The sequence below is a fragment of the Pelmatolapia mariae genome, linkage group LG8 (assembly GCF_036321145.2).
Source record: "Pelmatolapia mariae isolate MD_Pm_ZW linkage group LG8, Pm_UMD_F_2, whole genome shotgun sequence".
In the NCBI taxonomy this organism is placed as follows: Eukaryota; Metazoa; Chordata; class Actinopteri; order Cichliformes; family Cichlidae; genus Pelmatolapia; species Pelmatolapia mariae.
Window position 1 is genome coordinate 22,544,234 of NC_086234.1, and position 20,114 is coordinate 22,564,347.

The 20,114-nt window shown below is 44.0% G+C and overlaps 1 protein-coding gene across 1 annotated transcript; it reads left to right on the plus strand.

Annotated features, from left to right (window-relative positions):
• Nucleotides 1-262: 262 nt before the first annotated feature.
• cbx7b (chromobox homolog 7b) lies at nucleotides 263-19,660 on the plus strand. Its single transcript, XM_063481570.1, has 6 exons — nucleotides 263-590; nucleotides 7,634-7,677; nucleotides 10,712-10,777; nucleotides 12,533-12,599; nucleotides 12,717-13,062; nucleotides 14,844-19,660. Exons 1-6 carry the CDS (start codon nucleotides 522-524, stop codon nucleotides 15,032-15,034), a joined length of 783 nt encoding a protein of 260 aa, XP_063337640.1. The 5' UTR covers nucleotides 263-521; the 3' UTR covers nucleotides 15,035-19,660.
• Nucleotides 19,661-20,114: the final 454 nt, after the last annotated feature.

Below are 20,114 nucleotides of genomic sequence, written 5' to 3' on the forward strand. Positions count from 1 at the left end.
GTACTAACCCATTGAAAGTTGGCTTTCAAAGGCTTACTTTAAGTGCATAATTAAAAATGAGCAGCTTCCATACATGTAATAACGATATTATATCATAAATATTATAATAAAAGAATGACTGTTTATACTACGGTGCTGCTGCTTTAAGTGAAGCAGAGGAGGAAAGTACTATCACCGTCTTTGGTATCCGTATACACGCTGCATAATAAGGATGATGGGGAAGCTGGTGGCGCGCGCCGGAAACGCGCTTTGGGCCAGAGCGGGCGCGCGCAAAGCAGTGTGCAGATGTGTCGCAGATTTTGTAAAGTCACTGGACGCATGGAAAGAGCCAGCAAAAGGAAGTCGCTCTGGATAAATGGGCCTTTAAACTGTCAGGAAAACGAGGTAGCCGAAGGAGACACGCGTGGAAGAAGACGTATCCGAGGGAGGGCTGTCATACGCAGTTAACGTTAGCTTAGTTTGTCGGGGAGAGGGACGTTACTTTGACAGTTAAAAGCCAGCGGACGGCGGCGTGCGAAGAGATGGAGCTGTCAGCTATCGGAGAGCAAGTGTTTGCAGTGGAATCAATCGTCAAGAAAAGAGTTAGAAAGGTAAGCGTGTAAAAAACAAAATGCGGCCAAATTATCAGCCTCTCTAGCTCTCAGCACTTTAAGGAGACACGCTTTTTTTCTTTTTCTTTTGGTGAACCAGAATGCTACTTTAAAGATGCTAATGAAAGCTTTGGAGATTAAACGAGGAGAGCAGCGTTTCTAAGCTGGTTATCTAATTGCAGAGTGTATTGAGGGAGCAGGTGAGCGGAGGATGTCCCTTTAATTTGACACGGAGACTGTTGTTCCTGTACTACAGCTTAAAGTGTCAGGTGTTTGGCTTATAAGGGTTGTAGGAGGACGCGCTATCAACCCCAAAATACTCTGCTTTTGGGCCCATTTGCTCGCTAATTGTGTTTGGGTCTAAGTTACCTTGTTGTATTGACATGTGCAGGTGCGACGCCTTTGTTTACTCGCAGGGCACGGGGGGGGGGGGGGGGGGGGGCTGAAACTAGTGGTTTCCACCAGTGTCAACAACTAATATACAGAATATAAATACAATGCTTAAGATCCACTTACATACTTGTTTCCCAAGTCATAGGCAACCCATAATATTAAGTACAAAGAGTTTTATTAAATGGTGGGTAGAGTAATATAAACTTTCATATGTAGTTTTGTAATGGGCCTTAATATGAATTTATATAACTGACTGGTGTTCTGTATAGATTTTGTGATGCTGAGCTTAAACACAGGCTTTACAGAGTAAAACTACTGTTTTGTTTTGAGATTTGAGGATGCCAGAGTTCACAGAGGAATCTAAAAGGGAACTGCTCTTTGCAATTCCCTTTTAGAATTGCAAAGAGCAGTTCTAAAAGGGAAAATACATTTTCAATACAGTGAGTATGTAATATTTACATGCATAATATTTATTAGAGCCCCTGCTCATACATCAGCTGAAATTAGCTATTTGCCGATATGTCAGAATCAGCATTTATAGCGGTCAAGAAATGAAAATGTAAAAAGTGAAGACGAGACGAGAGAACCTTCATCCATGTTATAACTGTTAATGTTGCATAGTTTGTCCAACAGAGTTCTCTGCAACATCATAACAACAACCAGCAACCAGTGGATCTGAACCATCAGGCGGGCAGCACATGTATAATCCCCAACTTGTTATGACAATAAAACAAGATTTGTCATGTTTCGGCTGTGTAAAGGCAGGAGAAGGACCCAAACGCAAAACTCACCACACAGGAATTAAACTCAAAAGGCTGCTTTATTGCAGGATGCCACGAAAAATATAAATAAACTAAACTGGGACATGGATAACTAACACACAGGGAAACACAGCCATGAGGGAGACTACGACACTGACAAAGAGAAAACACAGGGCTTAAATACACAGAGGGATAACGAGGGCATTAGACACAGAAGGAGAGCACAGCTGGGAGTAATCAGGCTGGACGAGACAAGGGAAGCAAAACTAGAAACACTGACATGAGACACGGACCTTCAAGGTAAAAACAGGAAACACACTGACTGAACTCTTGACATGTAAACTTAACAGCAGCTTGGGAGACAGAACGTAGGAACCTGAAACATGGTACAGAAAGGCACAGTAGGCAACATGGAACACACAGGGAAGCCATATGACAGAACTTAACTAAACTTTTGATAACCATAATTGAAACCTAGGGAACAACAAAGACAGTACAACAAGGACTCAAAACATAAACCATAATATACAAACACAAGATCTCTTCAAAATAAAATAGGAAACCTAATGAGACGCAGACATGACAACCAGAACTTGACAACGTAAGACACAGACATGAAACACATGAAGAGCAGGGGAGACTTCACAGGGGTTGGAAGACACAAGGGGAATCTAATAACAAAGAACTAGAAAAACTCATGAGCTTAATAATATAAACATCCAAATAAACTAAACTCAAAACACTGGGTCATAAGACCCAGGATCATGACAGAGCCCCCCCTTCAAGGGCGGATTCCAGACGCCCTAAGCTGGGAAAACAAAACCAAAAGCAACCCACCCAGGGCGGGCGGTGGGGGTCCAGGACGGAGGGCCAAAACCAGGTCGAAAACAAAATGTCCATTAAAGGCACAGGAGCGCAGGGAACAGTTCAGAACTCCTCAGGGGGCCGACCCGGAGGGTGACGGTCCAGAAATCCACAGTTCATGAGATCCGGGGGCCGGCCCGGAGGCCGACAGCACAGGAGGTCATGGTCAAACCGTTCCGGGGGCCGACCGTGCGGACGGCAACGGCGACGTGGACACAGTTCTGGGGGCCGACGGTGCGGACGGCAACGGCGGCGGCGACGTGGACAGGTACGAAGACCATCAGGCGGCTTGGCTGGCGGCCGACGGCGGCGTGGAAGCAGTTCAGGAGGCCGGCCGCGCCGGCGAAGAAGTCCAGTCAGCGGCCTGGAAGGTGGCCGCTGACACCAAACCAGGCGTGGGCGATGATCAGCAGGCTGAGCCGGACGTGGACAAGGCGGTGGCCTGGCAACGGCAGGACCGGCCGAGGCAGGACCGGCCGAGGCTGGACCGGGCGTAGCTGAAGCAGAGGCCGAGGCTGGACCGGGCGTAGCTGAAGCAGAGGCCGAGGCTGGACCGGGCGTAGCTGAAGCAGAGGCCGAGGCTGGACCGGGCGTAGCTGAAGCAGAGGCCGAGGCTGGACCGGGCGTAGCTGAAGCAGAGGCCGAGGCTGGACCGGGCGTAGCTGAAGCAGAGGCCGAGGCTGGACCGGGCGTAGCTGAAGCAGAGGCCGAGGCTGGACCAGGCGACGGCGTAGGCGCTGCAGGTGGAAAAGCAGGTGGTGGCTGGACGGGCTCCTCGGGCCCCCCAGCTGACGAGGCATGAGGCTGGACGGGCTCCTCGGGCCCCCCAGCTGACGAGGCATGAGGCTGGACGGGCTCCTCGGGCCCCCCAGCTGACGAGGCATGAGGCTGGACGGGCTCCTCGGGCCCCCCAGCTGACGAGGCATGAGGCTGGACGGGCTCCTCGGGCCCCCCAGCTGACGAGGAAGGTTGCTGGACGGGCTCCTCGGGCCCCCCAGCTGACGAGGAAGGTTGCTGGACGGGCTCCTCGGGCCCCCCAGCTGACGAGGAAGGTTGCTGGACGGGCTCCTCGGGCCCCCCAGCAGACGAGGAAGGTTGCTGGACGGGCTCCTCGGGCCCCCCAGCAGACGAGGAAGGTTGCTGGACGGGCTCCTCGGGCCCCCCAGCAGACGTGGCTTGGGGCTGGACGGGCTCCTCGGGCCCCCCAGCTGACGTGGCTTGGGGCTGGACGGGCTCCTCGGGCCCCCCAGCTGACGTGGCTTGGGGCTGGACGGGCTCCTCGGGCCCCCCAGCTGACGTGGCTTGGGGCTGGACGGGCTCCTCGGGCCCCCCAGCTGACGTGGCTTGGGGCTGGACGGGCTCCTCGGGCCCCCCAGCTGACGTGGCTTGGGGCTGGACGGGCTCCTCGGGCCCCCCAGCTGACGTGGCTTGGGGCTGGACGGGCTCCTCGGGCCCCCCAGCTGACGTGGCTTGGGGCTGGACGGGCTCCTCGGGCCCCCCAGCTGACGTGGCTTGGGGCTGGACGGGCTCCTCGGGCCCCCCAGCTGACGTGGCTTGGGGCTGGACGGGCTCCTCGGGCCCCCCAGCTGACGTGGCTTGGGGCTGGACGGGCTCCTCGGGCCCTCCAGCTGGAACAGGCAGCAGCGTGGGAGCTGCGGAGTGCTGAGCAGACTGTTGAGCGGTTGGTTGTGCAGATGATTTGGCTAATGAAAGGGGTATGGGTGACAAAACTGAGGCCTGACCTGGAGGCAAAACTGAGGCCTGACCTGGAGGCAAAACTGAGGCCTGACCTGGAGGCAAAACTGAGGCCTGACCTGGAGGCAAAACTGAAGATGGAACACATGATTGAGCTAATAACTGAGCAACAGACTGAACTATGGAAAAAATGAGAGGTTGTAGTGATTGTGGTAGTGGTTGATGACCTAACTCTGAGCCTACAGAACACAAGGACAGGGGCTGGATAGGCTCGCCTGAGCCTTCAGCGGACACAGGAATGGGTGCAGGCACCCGCCGGGCACGAGCCGCTCCCACCCGAGGAGTAGGTACGGGTGCGGAGGTAGGCTGTGTCCTGGCTGGCCTCACTCTGGGAGCCGGGACAGGTGGAGAGCGGAGCTCAGGAGTGGTCACAGGAGTAGGTAGGTTTGCAAAGGCAGTTTCAGAATAAGCTGACTGGTGAGCAGCAAAGTCCAGGGGTGAAGCCACACCCAAAACAGTCACTTGAGGTGCAGGTTGAACTTGGTCTGACTCTAAAACATGGTGAGTGTGTTTGAACATGGCTGGCTGTGGAACACAAAATTCAACTTGATTCATTAGCTCTGAGGTACTGAGTCCAAGCTTCCTAGCCAGTTTTACTATAGCAGATGGCACTCTGTTGCTAGTCACATCTTCCATCTGAGGCACAGAAAAAATACAGTGAGGTACTGGCGGAGCACCACAAAGAGTCTCAGATACAGGATCGGAATCATGAAGGTTCAGAGGAGCTGGTTGAAAAACTAAAGTGTTCATAGGAGCAGCATGACTAACTGTGGATGAAATGGCAGAAGGTTTTGAATCAGAATGTGGTACACAGTCATTTTCACTCACGAAAGTTGTCTGCTCAGCTGCTGTGGAGCGATGGCGGCGTGAACGCCGCTTTCTCCTGGAAGAGGGAGGGGACGAGTCGGCCTGCGAATCCTCCAGCGGACTCAGCTGAAAATCCTCCGGCTCTTCACACAGGAGTGGCTGCTCAGGGCGGACATGCACGGTGGTAACGAGGAAGTCCTGAATGAGTGGGTGTAGCGAGCCGAATAACCAAGGGAGGCCGGAAATCATTCTCTGCAACCGGCGAGCTAACTCCTCTTGGTATTCCTTGAAAGGCAGCGCAAACCACTCTTGACAAAGAAACTCCACCGCGTAAATCATGTCCTCCTGGAGCTCAGCGGAGGGATTGTGAGCTGCTGGGTCCATTGTCTGGTCGTAGTCTTCTGTCATGTTTCGGCTGTGTAAAGGCAGGAGAAGGACCCAAACGCAAAACTCACCACACAGGAATTAAACTCAAAAGGCTGCTTTATTGCAGGATGCCACGAAAAATATAAATAAACTAAACTGGGACATGGATAACTAACACACAGGGAAACACAGCCATGAGGGAGACTACGACACTGACAAAGGGAAAACACAGGGCTTAAATACACAGAGGGATAACGAGGGCATTAGACACAGAAGGAGAGCACAGCTGGGAGTAATCAGGCTGGACGAGACAAGGGAAGCAAAACTAGAAACACTGACATGAGACACGGACCTTCAAGGTAAAAACAGGAAACACACTGACTGAACTCTTGACATGTAAACTTAACAGCAGCTTGGGAGACAGAACGTAGGAACCTGAAACATGGTACAGAAAGGCACAGTAGGCAACATGGAACACACAGGGAAGCCATATGACAGAACTTAACTAAACTTTTGATAACCATAATTGAAACCTAGGGAACAACAAAGACAGTACAACAAGGACTCAAAACATAAACCATAATATACAAACACAAGATCTCTTCAAAATAAAATAGGAAACCTAATGAGACGCAGACATGACAACCAGAACTTGACAACGTAAGACACAGACATGAAACACATGAAGAGCAGGGGAGACTTCACAGGGGTTGGAAGACACAAGGGGAATCTAATAACAAAGAACTAGAAAAACTCATGAGCTTAATAATATAAACATCCAAATAAACTAAACTCAAAACACTGGGTCATAAGACCCAGGATCATGACAAGATTATTTTTAAACTGTATTCGTAAATAACGACTAACATTAACTACTAACATTAAAGTCATTTCTTGTGTAGTATATTGTAGTAGTATTAGTATAGTAGTCGTATGTTGATATGTTGGCCAATATATCAGATTTTTAAAACATCAAATATCAGTATCAGTCTTTAAATTCTATATTGGCTCTAATATTTATGTGATCTTATTACAAGGTTTAGAAATGATAGGTAATAAATGTACTTATTACAGTCAAACATATTATGTCCTTTTAATCATACAGTCTTTTTTTGTGTGTATGTGTAACTAGTGATTAAAATGAAGTCGGGGAAAAGCGGTGATTTCACCGACTGAGAGTACCGTTGAGAGCCTGGAAGTTATTATTGGATGATGTCACAGAGGATGACTAATCTGAGTAGATTCGCTAGTATGTGGAAAACATACAATACATTTTGAATTGTGTTAATTATAGATATCTTCTGATGACATCATGGCAACATCTTCCTGCACATTTAACGAGAATGCGATAAGGAAAGGTCTGAAATAGATAAGAAATAACAGATAATCATTAAATAAACTAATTTAAAGTTTGATTTGTTCCATTTCAGATTTGTAGTCATACTACTGTGTTTTCATATGATATACTTGTATAATGTGTTACATTTAGGATTTCTAATGTTGTTTATATAGTTTCACACATAAAAGCTTAAAAGAGACAAACTTACTATGTACCACAAAGAAAGCAACCACCTCTGGTTGTAGCAAACTGCACATTTCAATGAAATCCAAGTCACTGATGGAAAAGTTACAACCTTTATGAGTTTGACATTTTGACCTGAACAACCTGATACCATCAAATCTAACTGCCTGGCCCCACGATATCACATCCAGGCAGTTAAATGATGAAATGAAAATGCTGCACAGAATAGCGATGCACTCCCTTAAGTTGCATCAAAATGAGACATTGTGCATCTGAGAGATGAGGTAATTGTTGATGGGCTGATTTCATTGTGCTTGGCAGTGGTTCCCAACCTGGAGGTGAAGGCGCTCACAGTAGGTCACAAGATCCACTGTGAGTGGAGGAAAAAGAGAAGAGAGGAGCAGAAAAAAGACACATTAGTTTCCAATAGGTATCACTTTTTTCAGACATGACTCTGTGCCTTTTTTTTTTTGCTAGTAATTTGTTTCTTCAATAACTTAAACAGTTCATAACAGGGGGGAAAAAAACAAAAACTACTCTATATCTGAAGCTGCTCTGAAACTTTGTCTCCACAGGGGAATGTGGAGTATCTGCTGAAGTGGAAAGGATGGCCTCCAAAGTGAGTATGTAGATTAGAAGAATAAGATGGATAACATGAAATGGAACTGAATGTGACTCACAGAGTGGTATGCAAAAGTCTTGAGCCACCCCTCATTTTTGAAATATTGTACTTAACAGGACCCAGTTTTGCCTGTAACTTTTTGAAAGTGGTTTTGAACAGTAGTCCTTCGGCTTTCTGAAGGTAAAACGCAACTAGCGTCCAAAGAAGAGCTTTGGAGTATCCTTCAAGAAGCCCGGAGAGCTATTCCTAAAGTTTAAAACATTACAAGAAAGCATGCCTAAAAGACTTCAGACTATATGAAGAATAAAGTTGGTCATATTATATATGGACCTTATGGCTTGTTAAAAGTGTGCAAACTCAGATTTTGCCTACAGACTGAATTTCTGTGCATTGTTGCACATGCTACAATAAATTCCAGCACCTGTTTCTCATTTTCCTAGCAAAATATGAAGAAATGCCAGTTGGGTCAAGACTTACTCTCCACATAAACACACTGTTCAAAATTGCAATCATTCATCAATCAATTTATCTTTTTAAAAGTATATAAACAATGCATCAGATGTTGTGAAATTAGAAATGTAATCATTCGTTGAAAAACATGCCCATTTTCAATTGGATGCAAGCTGCATCTTTCAGAAAAGTTGAAACAGGGACAACAAAAACGGGATGAACTCATAACAAATCAGTTAATGTACAGTAGCAGTATGATTGAATAATAGGACATCCTATAGGCGAGGTCTGTGCTTTGGCAGTTTGACATTGTAAGAATGTTTGTCAGAGCAAAATAGCAGAGAATTAGGGGATTCCATCACATATGGTGTGGCGTGGTGATTAGCACTGTAGCCTCACAGCAAGAAGGTCCTGAGTTCCATTCCACCAGGCTACCATCTGGCTCGGGCCTTTCTGTGTGGAGTTTGCATGTTCTCCCTGGGTACTCTGCCTTCCTAAGAATGCAGTTAGTGGGGTTAGGTTAATTAATGATTCTAAAGTGCCCATAGGTGGGAATGATTGTCTCTCTCTATGTGTTAGCCCTGTGACGGACTGGCGACCTGTCCAGGGTGTACCCTCCCTCTTGCTCTATGGTACCTGGGATAGGCTCCACCCCCTACGACCCTGACAAGGATAAGCAGAAGAGAATGGATGGTATTCAGAGAAAAGCTATGCAGGGGAGAACCAGTATTGAATGACCATAGTTATCAGGCTCTTAGATAGCTCTGGATTAAAGATTGACACAGTCTTATTGTGAAAATCTTCAAACTGTCACTTTCTCTAGACGTAAACTCACTTTGGATGGACTGAGGCAAAGTGAAAATTTGTTTTACGGTCTGATAAGTCAGAATTTAAAATTCTTTCTTGAAATTATGGATGCTGTGTCCTCCAGGCTAAAGGGTAGAGAAACTGTTTGGTTTCTTATGAGCACAACAAGATGTACAGTGGCACAGTTAATCTGCACTTCTGCTAAGGCACCATTAATGCTGAACCATACTATAGATTTTGGAGCAAACTATGTATACTACCATCCAGACCATTACTTCTTCAGGGAAGGGCTGTTTTATTGTAGAAGAGAGTAGCAAACTGTTTTGACATGTATTACAGCAGAATCGGTTTCTAATAAAGAGCCATCATTATTAAAGAGCCATAGAGACATATTAGAAAGCAAGAGGAAGCAGGAGGAAGGAGTTATATATCAAGCAACAGTGGGTAAATACTTTCCTTTCTTGACTACAGCAGCTGCTTTTCTCAGTCCCTAAACAGTTAGTGTTGTTAAAAGAACACAGTGGTGCTCATCCTTATGATCCAGCTTTTATTGAAATATGTTACTGACACCATGCATGAATTTAAAATGAGAATTGGTTTTTATAATAATAAAAACCTCTCGATCAATTAAACATTCAATATGTCGTCCTTGTTTTATTTCAACTTAAATACAGGTTTTAAATGGGATTTTTTTGTGTCTTGACTTTGTGGGAATGGGGTTGTGTATACGCTGACCCACTACAACATTAAAACCACCTGCCTGATACTGTGTAGGTCCCCTTAGTGCTGCCACCCATTGGGGCATGGACACAGGATCTCTGGGAGTGTCCTTCTTTGGGCCCTGTTTGGGTTGTAGGGTAGGTCCTTATGTTCGATAGTATTGAGATCTTGGGAGCATGGAGGTCGGGTCAATGCATTGGGATCTTTGTCGTGTTCCTCGAGTCATTCCTGAGCAGTTTTTGCACTGTGCACGGGCACATTATTCTCCTGGGGTAAGCCGCTATCATCGGGGAGTGTAGTTACCATGGGGAGGTGTATCTGGCCTGGAGCAATGTTTACGTGGGTGGTACGTGTCAGGTAACATCCACATGAATGTTAAAATCTAAGGGTTCCCAGAAGAACTTTTTATTGTATGCAGACGATCAGTGTTTTTCACTTAAGCTGTCAGTGGTTTTAATGTTGTAAATATCAACATACTAAAACAGTGGTCCCCAACCTTTTTTGCGCCACGGACCGGTTTATGCCCAACAATATTTTCACGGACCAACCTTTAAGGTGTCGCGGATAAATACAACAAAATAAAACTAGTACCGGTACCGAAAAAAAAGAAGATTTATTCATAACACACGTGAAAAGACCCAGGAAAACCGAGTTAACGATAAAAACGATAACAAAATAACGCTGAAAACCGATAAAAACCCTGAAAACCATATATTTCACACCTGAGCCTCAACTCTCGCGGCCCGGTACCAAACGACTCACGGACCGGTACCGGTCCGAGGCCCGGGGGTTGGGGACCGCTGTACTAAAAGATATAGTAATGCAGTTTTGAAAAGTTACACCAGGGCAAGAATTTATTTTAACTAGAGTTCTAAAGTTTGTTTTTCTGATTTAGAAATACAATAAAGACACTGTGTCAGCACTTCTTTGGCCTTGTTTTTAAATGAATCAACAGACTGATTTTAATTACCTAAATGATTATAATAATAAATTATTTATGGAGGTCATTGAAAAATGAAGAAAGCTTTTATATACGTTTTGTATCCTCCTACAGGTACAGCACTTGGGAACCTGAGGAACACATTCTGGACCGGCGCTTGGTTCAGGCCTACGAAGAGAAGTAAGGCTGCCACCATTTGTCATTCATTTTTTCACCTTTGTACTTTGCTCCTTTATTTAACACAAACTGACATGCAGAGTCTAATTTTTGTTTATAAATGTGTGCATATATATACATATACATATATATATGTATATAGATACAAATCATATTATATTTTTAGGGTTTCCCCTTGGAGGGAGTGTGTTATCAGTCTGATGTCAGTCTGCAATTGAATGGGGTCAAGTTGGCAGTTGCATACAATCTGAATCTGATAATCCAGCAGTTTTACTATATTGCCAAAAGTATTTGTTCATCTGCCTTCACGCACATATAAACTTGACTCACATCCCATTCTTAATCTATAGGGTTTAATATGATGTTTGCCCACCCTCTGTAGCTTCAACAGCTTCAGATCTTCTGGGATGGCTTCCACAAGGTTTAGGAGCGTGTTTATAGGGATTTTTGATCATTCTTCCAAAAGGGCATTTGTGAGATCAGACAATGATGCTGGATGAGAAGGCTTGGACGTTGTCACTTGGCACAATGCACAAAGTACTGATCTCCAGGCAGTCACCAAACCCAGACTTGTCCGTTGGTTTACTAGACAGAGAAGAGGGATTTAGAGATGCAAAGGGTCTGGGCTGCTCTAGAGTCCAGTGGCAGCGTGCTTTACACCTCCTTATTCAACGCTTTGCATTGGGCTTGGTGATGTAAGGCTTGGATGTAGCTGCTTGACCCTGGAAAACCATTCCATGAAGCTCTCTACACACTGTTCTTGAGCTAATCTAAAGGCCACATGAAGTTTAGAGGTCTGTAGCGACTGACTCTGCAGAAAGTAGGTGATCTCTGCGCACTATGTGCCTCAGCATCTGCTGACCGCACTGCTACCGCACTGCTGATTTTTCTTGGCTGAGTTGTCATCGTTTCCTCCAGTCGCTTCCACTTTGTTATAATAACACTAACAGTTGACTGTGGAACATTTAATAGCAAGAAAATTCCACAACTGGACTCGTTGCACAGGTTTCATCCTATCACAGTACGATCCTGGAATTCACTGAGTCCCTGAGAGCGACCCATTCTTTCAATTGTTTGTAAAAGCAGTCTGCATGCCAAGGGGCTTGATTTTATACACATGTAGAATTCAGTTATTTGGATTTACAAATCATTATAAATCATCAAAAAGCACATATAAAAACATAGACAGAAATTTGCATTTAACTATGACATTTGAAATAAGACATAAGATTTCTTCTTATTTGTTTGTATAACCTCTAAATTGGTACCTGGTTCTATAATCATACACATGTTGGTGATTCTGAAAGGAGAATTGCTAAACAACACACACACACACACTCACACACACATATATAATTTTTTATATAATTTTTGGACGAATATTGAAGTAAAGCATGTAGGTAGTCTCCTTGGGCAACACTGGAAGACTATTTTTAGAAGCCTCGTTGAAAGCCCCTCTCTGACCATTTACATTTGTGCGTCTGCAGTGATTCCAAAATGTCACAATCGCAACCTTTCAGCTTGAATTAATTAGGGAGGGGCCAAAGTTGTTCGGTGGTGAGCAACAGTTGTGTTGTTGTTAATGCACAGTGTCTCTATGTATGATGGCACACATGGCGTAGTTTGAGTGGTTGTTGTCTAATGTAGTACCTCAAAGCTTCCCAACATTACAGTACAGCTCTTTTCAGACTTTCTGACCCCAAGTCATAGCGCTTGGACGCTTTTCCTGCCTGACAAAGGTCTGCTTGGTTTTTCCAGAGAACAGAGAGAACGAGCTCTGGGTCCCAGAAGGAAAGGATCCAAATCCAAAAGAATCCTTCTGCAGGTAAAGTTTGGAATTTGATTAAAAATTATATATATATAAAATTCCAACTCTGTTTCTCTCATTGGGGCCTGACAATGATGTTACTCTTTTTTCTTTTTCTGTTTGATCTTGATTCAGAATACTGTCTACACCATGGATCTCCGCAGCGCTCACAAGATTCCCGAAAAACCTGCACCGCGCCTGCGTCTGTCTCTGACACGCTCTCTGCTCCCCGAGGATGACCATCAGCCGTACAGACAGGAATCACGAGCACAACACAGACTGAGGAGGAAGGAGTTCAGATGCTTTAACTCAAACCCTCCAAGTCCAAGACAAGAGAACTGGGAAGAGCATGGAGAGGAAGACGAGGAGGAGGAGGACGAGGAAGAGGAAGAGAACAGCATGGAAGATGATGAGGACAGGGAGGAGGAGCAAGAGGAGACTCAGAAGAACACAGCAAAGGAGAACAATGGCATTTTAAATGGTATGTGTGTCACTTGGTCAGCCAGTGGACTCTAATCAGCATCACGCGCCACATTTACTTGACTCTCTTTGTCACTGGGCATCCCACCAAAAATATTAAAAGTCCCTCATACTGAGCTCATTCTGAGCCGATTGAGGAGCAAATCCTGCAAAGGGTGGAATATAGTCTCAGTTTGCTTCTAAATCTAAGGCAGCAGTTTATTCAGAGCTGCGTTTGCCTCTGGGATGCTCTCATGAAATGACAGGAGTTTAGGGGCCAGTTAATAAACAAGCAACTGTATTTAATAGATAAAAAGAATGACTTGTCTAACTTTGTTATTGCTTTTTTTAATTAACTGACTACATTAACTACATTAACTTGATACAAGCACTGACACGGGGTTGTTTTTGTCCCAATCAACCCTCACTGACTAGTCCTTTTCTAAGGTTTTAAGTAGCTTGTTCTGCTGTTTGGAGTGCAAAGACCCAAGTCAGGAGGGGAGAGGGGCTTAAGCCCATCAATCAAGTGACTAACACAGAGAGAAGAGCAGCCTCACACTCACGTTTACACCTCTAGGTGGCTGAGAATCACCTACTATACATGTCTGTTGTTGCAGTTCCTGTTGTTTCTACCTTGCTGTCCTTCTGATCAACGATAAGTCCCATCCACGTGCAGTTGTTTTTCAATATGAGATACCAGCCGTCCATTTTCTTCGGCTGATCCATATCAAGGTCACCTCTCCCACCCATCATAGGCTGGAAGATGGGCTGCACCACCTTTCAGCACTTCTAGTGTAACTCTAGTATTTTTTCTTCATCCTCCATCTCTCTGTTCTGTTCTGTAAATGTACTGTAGTGACAGAGCATCTCCCAGCTGTCAGCAGACTATCATGCTGTTCTCTTAATGCTAGTGTTATCCAGAAGGGTGTCCAGGCCACAGTGTAAGTCTGTGAATGCACAATTGTTTGTGTTACAAATTTTCACACATCTACTCAGGCTATCTCCTGGGCTCCTCCCCACCCAGCTGCAATAACACATACACAGGGTAGACCCAGAACTCGCTGGAGAGAGTATGTATCTTTAAAACCCCACAGAGAAGTGGAAAACAGTAGGGGAAAAAGACATCTGGAATAACCTGTTTATCCTGCTGCAACCCTGATCCAAGCTTGAATAAGTGGAAGAAACTGGATGGATAAATTGTTTATGTTTGATAAATATTGTTTTGCCCCGATAAAGAGAGATGGTTTGGGATGATTGATTTGTCATTTACTTACTATGAGTCATTAGTTATTATAGTAATTAGTGATCATTAGTTATTATTAATCTCTCTTGTGTCTTTTGTCGTCTCTCCAAAAACTGTCTTCTTTCTACCCTCACCTTTTCCCCTTTCTGTGAAAAGGGAGTTTTTCTTTCCCACTTTCGATGGGGTGTTCTGTATTATTGTAAGGTCTGTACCTGACAATATAAAGCACCTTGAGGTGACTCTTGTTGTGATTTGGTGCTATTTGAATTGAATTTAACGGGGATTGCCTCCTCTCCTAATTCAGTAACAGGGAGTGGTCTTGTTGATATTCACTGTTCTGCATGATCGTGCAGTGATCCCAACCGTAGTGTGCTCGTCTGTTTTCTGGGAAACATAAACAGCCACGTGCACTCTGTCAGTTTATAACATGCATCAAAACAGATCAGTCAAGGCAAGCTAACTCAGAACACGAGTGGCAGCCTTAATGCAGTAGTTGTCTTAGTGTAAATGTACACTTTTCACCTTCTGCCTTTCTCCCTCTGTGTCCCTGCCTCAACCAGGACATGAGAGGACAGACGGCTGGAGCTCCACGGGACCAGACGAGGGCACCACATCAGAAAATATCTGGAGACCCGTCATATGTCCGGGAGAAATAACTGTCACAGACATCACCCTGAACTCCCTCACAGTGACTTTCCGAGAGTCAAGAGTGGCCAAAGGCTTCTTCAGAGACTGGGGCCTGAAAGTCTGAATGCTGGAAATGGGGTTGGCAGGTTAGCAGTGGAGGCATGGCGAGAGTGAGCTGGAGGCACCGACACAGTGTGTAAAAGGTGCCGACAGTAGGTGTTTTCACTCTCTCTCTGCTTGTCTCATTGCCAGCCTCTCCCAACTTTCTGAGTGGTACATTTACATGCACAGAGTCACCTGAATATAAGCTGATCTCCAGGTAAAGTGTTTTTTTCATTGTTCTTGACACTTTTCCTACAATCAGACTGAGTTGCCTTGAATAAGAAGAGCATTACATCAATGTTTATATTAAGAACAGGATTTAAAACTTGAGTAAATCCTGAAGGGAAGTTATTTTGTTGTGGTTCCAGTAGAATGAAGAAGAAGAATTTAGCAAAAAAAAGTGATGGCCACAGCAAGGACCTTCTGACCAAAACTTAAAAAATGGCCACCATACAACTTGCATAGCATTCTCATGCATTAAATAAGTGGATCAGCCACAGAAGAAGTCCACGTGGCACTTCATGTGGACAACTGCAAAAATCTTGCTCTGCTCCATTTTTCTAAGTGAATTTTCATTTTTTATGACAACCAAGACAACAGAAAAACTTGGAAAGCTACTTCTCCACAGAGAGAGATTAGGTTATCCAAACACAGGTCCAACACAAACGTGATGAAAAGACAGTACTGAATATCTGTGAAGGCACTGAATACTGGCAAAATCATTTTGGTATCTGTTCTTTCCTTTGCCACTGGAGCAAAGACTGGGCCACATTAAGTATTTCAACTAATCATGACCAAGGTACAGTCAGAAACACTGACCGATCAAATGTGAAGAATGTCCAGACATCTGGAATCAAACAGCTGGAAATGTGTGGAGGTAAAATGGCCCAGAGTTTACTTGTATTGTTGGCATTGCTTAATGCATAGATGTCCATAGTAAAGCTCTCCTCTAGAGATGTCTTTCAAAGAAACACAACTACAGTCGCACAGTAGTGGATAGGGGTTTTCTTTGTTACCCCAAGGTGTAATAAAGATGCAAAACACATTTCTGCCACGACAAACCATTTGAAAAGTCACCTGCTTCATAGTTAGTTTACCAGGTTTGGTTGTTAAGTGCGCGCTGCATAAAGTAAGCAGAGGGGCCAGATCGCACCAATCCATCCAAGCTGTCAGTGGTGGGTCATTTAAACTGAGATTGGTTATGGCTACCTGACAGTACTGACAGGCACTGTGAAACAAAAAACTTAGTTGCTTTGAGAATGAAGTATTTCTTCTCCTTGATGTCCCAAATGTCCAAATTATTGACCCATGTGGATTTAAAATCCCTGTAACTGTTTGAAATTGCATAAATGTTCATCCCGGAGGCATTTAGACAATGATGGAAAACAAGTAAAGTAGCGCTCCCGCAGGCAATTCATTGGTTTTAGTGATGGAAACACAGAGCTCCATACTTTACGTGGATCCCAAGTTATGACTGAACACTGTGAATCGAGTGGATCTTACCTTTCATGCAGAGTCTTTATTTTTGAACCTTGTAAAGTTGTAAAGGAACTCCAGCGATGAAGTATATGTAGTAGTTTTACAGTTTAAAGTAGCACAAAACTGGAAAGTCAAACAGCCAATTCCTTTGTTATTGCACTTTTCATTAGCGCCTGAGCAAATTTCTTGGCTAAATGTTTGACCTTACATTAGATCTTCTTTTTCCTCTAAGCCCATTTGCCCCATGACGAGCAAAATCCACTGACATCTCCCCACCAGCGTGATCTGAGTTTGCCATTTATGTTTGTGTAATAGTTATGGGCTTTTTTTTTTTTTGGTTTTTTGCTTTAGACATGTTAGCTTTAGAGGTGGTTCAAATTTGTCTGGCCTCTACCCTTTGACCTGTTCAACCTGGGTATCCCTACCAGGAGCCTCTGCTCCCACTGGCACAGCTCTCCTGGTCATTGAAGCACACAGGCTACATTAATAAACATGTGAGGAAGAGAAGTGAGGAGTTCTCTGTGCATGTAAACGGAGCCACACTAAGCCAGCCTGACTGGACTCAAACATTTTGTACATACTCAGTGAGGTGGGCTTAGGTGTCAGACCCATACTAACACACAGTGCTGTACCTGTAACCTGTAAACTCATAGACTGTTACTACTGTACGACACGTGGCTTTAGTCTTGTATGCGTTTCAAAATCCTCAGAGAGAAGATTTGATCCGCCTGCATGCCTTTCTCCTCCAGTACAGTTACTATAGCGATATAAAGACGGTGTAGTCTTCTCTGTTCAACTAGCTCTTCATCTCCGCACATATAGCCCACCACACAAGTGACAAATTTGTACCAAAATGAGAAACTAAATGAGACTTGATGAGAGAATGTATTAAGGAATTGCACTGTATTAGCATCATAGAGGTTTGTGTGTCCACCAGGAGGCTCTTTTTGCAAAGTCTAATGGGTAGAGTTTCAAAGGCAAAGTTCTAAAGCTGCTACCAGCTGATGTTTCGCACCAATATTCAGTCCCTTTTTATCATATCATTTCCACTGTCCTTATCCATTAATGTGATTCTTTTAAAACTGGAAATGCCTCATTAAGTCAATTACCAAACGAGACTCTCCACTAAAAGCCGGGCTGATGCATTTAGTTTTGTCAACCGTGTAGCGTTCCAGCACAACTTTCAGAAAGTGTGCTTTTCGGCTAATAAAACAGATAATATTAGTAACCCATCATCTAACAGCCAGCTAAGGCTCTTAGCCAGTGATAATGTCATTTAGTAATGCAGGAAAACCTTTCAGTTTTAAACAAATGGTCTCTGAAAACAAAGAGGGACTAACGTGGACATTAACATGTAAAACAGGATGACTTATACTTTAAAATTTGAAACGGTGTAACTACATATAGAGTCTCTTATGTTGGAAGCTCTAACAGGCTTTATAAAACACTTTTCCAAACTGTATAAAGCCTCAGTCACACCAGCCTAAAGACCAATGGGAACCCAAAGTAATGTAATGTTTTCCAGAGGGACCGGTGGTGTCTGAGGGGCCGCCAACTGATCTCTAGCAACCTATAATTGGTTATCTCATAACATAAGTATCTATAACATGATATATTCACAGTAATTATGAGTAAAAGGTCATTTTGGACCAGGCTAACCTATAGCTAGGGTGACCAGATCCCAAGAAACTGAATGTGAGGGACACGTCAGCGATGCTGAGAGGTAGTCTGAACGTTCATATCCAACCACAAAATAAAAATACAATAAATTGTTCATGTTGCAACTCTCTCAGTAAGTAAATACAATACTGAAAAAGAAAGCTCAAGTTTGTTCTTATGCTATGATGTGATGGGCTTTATATACTCCTGTATTCTTCTTTTTTATGTCTCTCTTATTCCAGTAGTTTCTGTTTGTATCATTGCATAGATTGGACAAGCAATCAAAGTGCTGCACGGTCCCACATAAGGAGGGGCTTCTGGTCACCCGAGTAGGTTTGGCTTATTATTTTACATTAGTTTCATCACCGGCTTTTGCTTAGAGATTCCTTCTTTCGTCTGCATTTCCATGAACATTTCTTCTAACGTTGACTGAAAAAGTTAAGTTTTTGCAGTTCTTACATGACTTTAAACTGAACTTTAAAACACCACCTCGCTTCAGTTCTGCTAAAAAGGTTTCAGAACACCGAGAGATGAAAATCACAGAAATCCAAATCATTTAGATGATATTAAAAACGATTAAAGATATCAACGTTCAAATTGATCAATTCCATGACAGCTGAGCAGCCAGCGGCTCAAATAAATGGAAAACTTGACAAATGATTGCGATGTGCTAATCAAAAGTGGAAGGTTTGAGTTATCAGGGAGCGACACTGAATGATCAGTATTACAAATTCAAAACAAACTAAGAAGTAAAGCCTAACTCTGGACCCAGCAGATCAGTCTGACTCCACAGGCTTCCACTGGGGACGCAGGAGCCGATGTGATGTGTCACATCTATGGAATCTCCCACAGAGGCGTCCCATTGGTCCACATGTTGTTTATATCACACTGAGGATTGATGGGTCAGCCTCTCGTGATCTTCAAACTGTCTCTGTGTGACAACGAGCTGCAGGGAATGGAAGTGCCTGATGTTAACTTTTTTTTCTTTTACTTTTGTTTGTGGAGCTTTTAGGGCTAATATTTCCCTTTTACACACATTAACACACCTTTCCCGTCCCAGTTTTTTGTTTGGTTGGTTTTTTTTGTTTTGTTTCTGTATGTCTGGATTTCACCATCCTTCAATGATGTTACTAAGACTTGAAAAACAAGGCGACGCGAGGAGGAAGCCGGAGAGGAAACGTGTATTTTTTAGTGGTTATTTTTCTACATTGACCTGAATGTATATTTATTCTTTGAGGGTGTATTTGTCACTTCGATGACCAACAAGGATAGTTTTTTATACAGTTTGTGATAACCACTGAGCTCATGCCATACTTCAGTGTTGCTGACATGACGTAAAAAGCACCTCGGATTTGACGTTGCCTGACGTGGTTGCTCGCGCTGCTTTCGTCCACCACTGAGCGAAGAACCTTGCACTTTATTGTGATGTAACCCTACACATTACATGCTCCGGTCTATGAAGTGTCATCGTGTATAAACTATTTCTATGGTACTACTAAAATAAATGTTGCTCATGTTTAATATCATTTGAAGTCAGCCTCTTGATTATTTACAGTGACTCGAGTGACTTTTTCCAGGTGCAGTTTTGTGTCTAAAGGTTATAACAGATCTACAGTGGGTCGACATGTGGTGTCACTTTAAGTGAACTGAAGAACTGAATATGAGGCAAAGCTCTGTCGGAGAGCCTCCATGGCTTGCATGTAAAAGGCAAAAATAGATCTTAAAGGATTTCTCAACTTAAGCCTCTTCTTAAGGGACTGGACACAAATTACAAGACCTACAGGGAAGAGAAATATCATTTACTTAAAGGTACAGTCAGTCATTTTCAGAGTTTATTGAGTAAAAATAAATATAGATTCATTACTGCTTAATTCCATCTTCCAACAAGTTGAGGCATTCTCATAAACTTAGACTTGGTACATTAAAAAGAAATAGGAGCAGCTGCCGGTTTGTGGAAGCCGCCA

What these genes read in the sequence shown, in the direction of transcription:
- cbx7b (XM_063481570.1), top strand. Translation starts at nt 522, where the DNA reads ATGGAGCTGTCAGCTATCGGAGAGCAAGTGTTTGCAGTGGAATCAATC. An exon ending in TCAAGAAAAGAGTTAGAAAG is followed by an intron (nt 591 to 7,633) that starts GTAAGCGTGTAA and finishes TTGTCTCCACAG; the next exon opens with GGGAATGTGGAGTATCTGCT. An exon ending in CCAAAAGAATCCTTCTGCAG is followed by an intron (nt 12,600 to 12,716) that starts GTAAAGTTTGGA and finishes ATCTTGATTCAG; the next exon opens with AATACTGTCTACACCATGGA.